The 5,645-nt window shown below is 57.8% G+C and overlaps 1 protein-coding gene across 1 annotated transcript in view; it reads left to right on the top strand.

The window, feature by feature from the left end:
* The window catches only part of grin2bb (glutamate receptor, ionotropic, N-methyl D-aspartate 2B-b), a gene marked incomplete at both ends in the record, with an annotated part of 75,886 nt that overhangs the window by 59,165 nt on the left and 11,076 nt on the right, over positions 1-5,645 (top strand). Inside the window, 3 exon segments of the mRNA XM_084465409.1 lie at positions 1,089-1,318; positions 3,251-3,411; positions 5,041-5,228. Of these exon segments, the coding sequence (XP_084321535.1) occupies positions 1,089-1,318; positions 3,251-3,411; positions 5,041-5,228 (579 nt within the window).

Genomic DNA, 5,645 nt, shown 5'->3' with positions numbered 1-5,645 from the left:
GTTTTGGAGACCGTTCCGTTCATAATGAGGAGCAACTCGCCTGCGGTGGGTGAGACGTGAACGAGCGCCAGTCGTGACATCACGTCTGCTTGTCAACGTGCGGAGCGCTAACGTGATGCGACCGGCGACCCAGAGGGGCTCGCCTCGACCCGCCGGCGCCGTCAGAGCCGCAGACACTCACTCACTCACTCACTCGCCGGTCACAGACGGCTCTCTCAAGGCGGCGTCGGGGTGGTGTGGGGGGGGGGGGTGAGGTTTACCCCGGCGGACAGCTGTCACTCCCTCCCAGAGCCTCCCACCCCCCCCCCCCCCCCCCCCTGACCCACCACTGAGACAGCGGGTCTGTGTCAGCCCGCGGCGAGGTCGGCCCGGTGTGGCGGCCCGGTGACCCCTGGGCGGGGCGGGGTCTCCGGCGCCGCTGATCCACATGACCGCCGCGCGGCGGGGCGGTGGGCGGCGGTCCTCGGGAGGCGGCGGGGGGGGAGCCGTGGTTAGGCTGGCTGACGGCCCTCCCTCTGTTGTACTGACACGTATACTGTATATTTATCTCTCTCTCTCTCTCTCTCTCTCTCGCTCACTGTCTCTCTCTCTTTCTCTCTCTTTCTCTTTCTCTCTCTCTCGCTCTCTCTCTCTCTCACACACTGTCTCTCTCTCGCTCACTGTCTCTCTCGCTCTCTCTTTCTCTCTTTCTCTTTCTCTCTCTCTCTCTCTCTCTCTCTCTCACACTGTCTCTCTCTCGCTCACTGTCTCTCTCTCTCGCTCTTTCTCTCTTTCTCTCCCTCTTTCTCTCTCTTTCTCTCTTTTTCTCTCTCTCTCTCTCTCTCACTGTTTCTCTCTCGCTCACTGTCTCTCTCTCTTTCTCTCTCTTTCTCTCTTTCTCTCTTTCTCTCTCTCTCTCTCTCACACTGTCTCTGTCATTCTATCTTTCTCTCTCACTGTCTCTCTCTCTCGCTGTCTCTCTCTCTCTCTCTCTCTCTCTCTCTCTCTCTCTCTCTCTCTCTCTCTCTCTCCCTCTCTCTCTGTCTCTCTCTCTCTCTCTTTTTCTCTCTCTCTCCCTCTCTCTCTCTCTCCTACTCTCTCTCTACCAGAGCCGGGCGGTCCGTCCTTCACCATCGGTAAGGCGGTGTGGCTGCTGTGGGGCCTGGTGTTCAACAACTCTGTGCCGGTGCAGAACCCCAAGGGCACCACCAGTAAGATCATGGTGTCGGTGTGGGCCTTCTTCGCCGTCATCTTCCTGGCCTCCTACACCGCCAACCTGGCCGCCTTCATGATCCAGGAGGAGTACGTGGACCAGGTGTCAGGGCTGTCCGACAAGAAGGTGGGATGGGGTCTTTGACCCAGCATGAACTGGGGCGTGGTGGTGTTGGTGGTGGTGGTGGTGGTGGTAGTGGTGGTACTGATGGTGGTGGTGGTGGTGGTGGTGGTACTGATAGTGGTGGTGGTGGTGGTTGTGGTGGTGGTGATGGTGGTGATGGTGGTGGTGGTGGTGGTGGTGGTGGTACTGATGGTGATGGTGGGGGTGGTGGTGTTTGTGGTAGTGCTGGTGGTGGTGTTTGTGGTAGTGGTGGTGGTGGTGGTGTTTGTGGTGGTGGTGTTTGTGGTAGTGGTGGTGGTGGTGATGGTGGTGGTGGTGTTTGTGGTAGTGGTGGAGGTGGTGGTGATGGTGGTGGTGGTGGTGTTTGTGGTTGATGGTGGTGGTGGTGTTTGTGGTAGTGGTGGTGGTGGTGGGTGTTTGTGTTAGTGGTGGAGGTGGTGGTGGTGGTGGTGGTGTTTGTGGTAGTGGTGGAGGTGGTGGTGATGGTGGTGGTGGTGGTGTTTGTGGTGGTGGTGTTTGTGGTAGTGTTGGTGATGGTGTTTGTGGTTGTGCTGGTGGTGGTGGTTGTGCTGGTGGTGGTGTTTGTGGGTAGTGCTGGTAGTGTTGGTGATGGTGTTTGTGGTAGTGGTGGTGGTGATTGTGGTGGTGGTGGTGTTTGTGTTAGTGGTGGAGGTGGTGGTGATGGTGATGGTGGTGGTGTTTGTGGTAGTGGTGGTGGTGGTGTTTGTGTTAGTGGTGGAGGTGGTGGTGGTGGTGGTGGTGTTTGTGGTAGTGGTGGCGGTGGTGGTGTTTGTGGTAGTGGTGGTGGTGGTGTTTGTGTTAGTGGTGGAGGTGGTTGTGCTGGTGGTGGTGTTTGTGGTAGTGGTGGTGGTGGTGGTGTTTGTGGTAGTGGTGGAGGTGGTGGTGATGGTGGTGGTGGTGTTTGTGGTAGTGGTGGTGGTGGTGGTGTTTGTGTTAGTGGTGGAGGTGGTGGTGGAGGTGGTTGTGCTGGTGGTGATGTTTGTGGTAGTGCTGGTGGTGGTGTTGGTGGTGGATTTAAATCCAATTCCATTTCATTTGTATAGCCCTTTATCACAGGGACACTCTCAACAGCCACATAGTTATGATGTGGTATGTGGTGGTGGCTAGGTGGTAGGGGTGGTGGTGGTGTTGGGGTGGGGTGGAGGGTCTGGGGGATGGGCGCCGTAGGTGGAGAGACAGGTGTGGATGAGCAATGCATTACAGGGGGAAATGTGTGTGTGTGTGTGTGTGTGTGTGTGTGTGTGTGTGTGTGAAGCCAAGAGCAGGAATGTGTCCCTGTCACCAGTGGCTGATCTGTGCTCCCGGTGAGCACCTGTTCACGCCTCTTAGCCTCCGTGCCCTTTTGTCCTTGCCTGAGTTAGCGGAAGCCCGCCTGAGCAATTACTTCATATTTGAGGAACCCCGACGCAGAGCCACGCAGCTCGCTCAATGGAGCATTAAAAAGCCATTTGGTCCGAACCAAGGAGGCTCTCTCAGCTCACCACCTCTCACCCTGTCATTAGCTCTGCTCTTACCATTTCTTCTCTGCTGCCCACTCCCCTCCCCTCCCCTCCCCTCCCCTCCCCTCCCCTCCCCTCCCCTCCCCGGCCCACCCACCCAACTCTTACTTGCTCTCCCCTCCCTTAACACGCATGCACACACACAAACACACATGCACACACGCACGCACACACGCACGCGCGCGCACGCACACACACTCACTCACTCACTCACTCACTCACTCACTCACTCACTCACTCACTCACTCACTCACTCACTCGCACACATGCGCGCACACACACACTCACTCACTCACTCACTCACGCACATGCGTGCACACACACACACACTCACACACTCACTCACAAACACACACACACACACACACACACACACACACACACACACACGCACGCACACACACACCCAACACAGTTTCAGAAGCCGAACGACTTCTCTCCGCCCTTCCGGTTTGGCACGGTGCCCAACGGCAGCACGGAGCGCAACATCCGGAACAACTACCGGGACATGCACAGCTACATGACCAGCTTCCATCAGAAGAACGTGGACGAGGCCCTGCACAGCCTCAAGTCAGGGTGAGGAGGAGGGAGGGGGGGGGGGGGGAGGGAGAGAACGAGGGAGGGGAGGGAGGGGGGGGGAGTCAGGGGGGTTGGAAGAGAGAGTGGGTGGAGATAGAGGCGGGGGGGGGGGTGGGTGGTGGAGAGAGAGATGGAACGAGGGAGGGAGATGAATGGGTGGTTGGAGGAAGGGATGAAGGGAGGCAGAGAGAGTGAGAGGGTGGGTGGAGAGAGGGAGGGGTGGAGAGACCCAATGGAAGGTTGATGGAGGAGGGATAAGAAGGAGCTGAGAGAGAGAGGGAGAAGGAACTGTGTGGGTGGCGCCCAGTAGGGTGGCTCTATCCTGCCAGCCGCTGGAGCCCAGAATAGCAACTTGTAGTTTGCTGCTAGAGCTTACATTCTCTCTCTCTCTCTCGTTCTCTCGTTCTCTCGTTCTCTCGTTCGCTCTCTCTCTCATCTGCCTTTCTTTTCCCACAATGCTCTCTGTCCAATCCGAGCGATCCAGATACCTGTAACAAGGTGACGAGGTCAACGCCTATTAATCTGTGTCATACATTACGGTGTTGGAAACCGCTATTCTCTCTCTCTCTCTCTCTCTCTCTCTCTCTCTATCTATCTCTCTCTCTCTCTCTCTCTCTCTCTCTCTCTCTCTCTCTCTCTCTCTCGACCTCTGAGCAGTTCAGGATGCAGAGCATCACGTTAAGTAAGGGCGGTGGCGTCATCCTGTTGAGGCAGGACTCCAGCGGAGCTCCGACCGCCGCTTTGTACACACAGATTAGCGTAGCCGCGGGGCGCTGTTTGATAGCGCTTTAGCACCCAGCTGGGGTCCAGCGTGTCAGTTTATCCATCACTCCTCACCGAGGGGGGAACCTATCAGCCCTACAGACAGACTGATGGATGTTTGAAGGATTAAATGGATGACAATGCCACACTGACTAGACTCTCACTCTTACACAAGCTAAATTAATAATTGGTTTTGTGATGCATCGTGTGGAAAGTCCGAGACATACCTTTTGTACGCCGAAGGCCTTCAGCACAGAGGTGTGTTAGTAGGGGTGGACCCAGGTGTGTTTCATGATGTGAATCACGGGCCGTGGCACAGCTACAAACCAGTTATTAACTCCATCAGCTGCACTGGTTCACATGTGCATCATGTACCGTACGCAATATTCTTTTTTTGTAGGATGAGTCTGGGATTCTCACCTCTGATTGGTTAGAAGATTGGTTAGAAGGCTCTCCTTTAGATTGTGTTTCGATTAGTCCTAGCTGTTTGCGGGAGTTTCTGGTTAAGGTTAGGGTTAGGTTTAGGGTTAGGGTTAGGGTTAACCCTGTCCCTAACCCTAACCATAACCAACCGGAGGAGATTCTAACCAATCAGAGGCGAGAATCCCAGACTTAGGGTTAGGGTTAGGGTTAGGGTGATAAAGGCCTGTACCTTTAACGCTACCGTTTGAAGACGTCAAGATGCCTGCGAAACTCAAAACCAACAAAACACATTCTCTCCCGGATCGTTAAATCAAATGAGGCCGATAAAACTCCCAGGTCTCCACCCGGGAGCAGAACCTCTTTGTCTGTGTGTGACACGCTGCTTCTTCTGTCAATCACCCCCGTGCCCCCCCCCCCCCACCCCCACCCACACCCCAACAGGAAGCTGGATGCCTTCATCTACGACGCGGCCGTGCTCAACTACATGGCGGGCCGCGACGAGGGCTGCAAGCTGGTCACCATCGGCAGCGGCAAGGTGTTCGCCACCACCGGCTACGGCATCGCCATCCAGAAGGACTCGGGCTGGAAGCGCGCCGTGGACCTGGCCATCCTCATGCTCTTCGGAGACGGTAAGGACCACGGAGCGCACGGCGGACGGCCCCTCCACCCTGTGGCTGGCCCCTCCCCCCTGTGGCTGGCCCCTCCCCCCTGAAGCCGGCCCCGCCCCCCTGCAGCCGTCCCCGCCCCCTGTGGCTGGCCACACCCTCCTGTGGCTGGCCCCGCCCCCTGCAGCCGTCCCCGCCCCCTGTGGCTGGCCCCTCCCCCCTGTGGCTGGCCCCTCCCCCCTGAAGCCGGCCCCTCCCCCCTGAAGCCGGCCCCTCCCCCCTGTGGCCGGCCCCTCCCCCTGTGGCCGGCCCCACCCCCTGTAGCCGTCCCCGCCCCCTGTGGCTGGCCCCACCCCCTGTGGCTGGCCCCTCCCCCCTGCATCCAGCCCCTCCCACTGTGGCTGGCCCCTCCCCCCTGCAGCCAGCCTCTCCCCCTGTAGC

The sequence above is a fragment of the Micromesistius poutassou genome, assembly GCF_964030765.1.
Source record: "Micromesistius poutassou genome assembly, chromosome: 3".
NCBI classification, from domain to species: Eukaryota; Metazoa; Chordata; class Actinopteri; order Gadiformes; family Gadidae; genus Micromesistius; species Micromesistius poutassou.
Note: the sequence above shows the minus strand (reverse complement) of the source record. Positions and strands in the feature narration are given on the sequence as shown.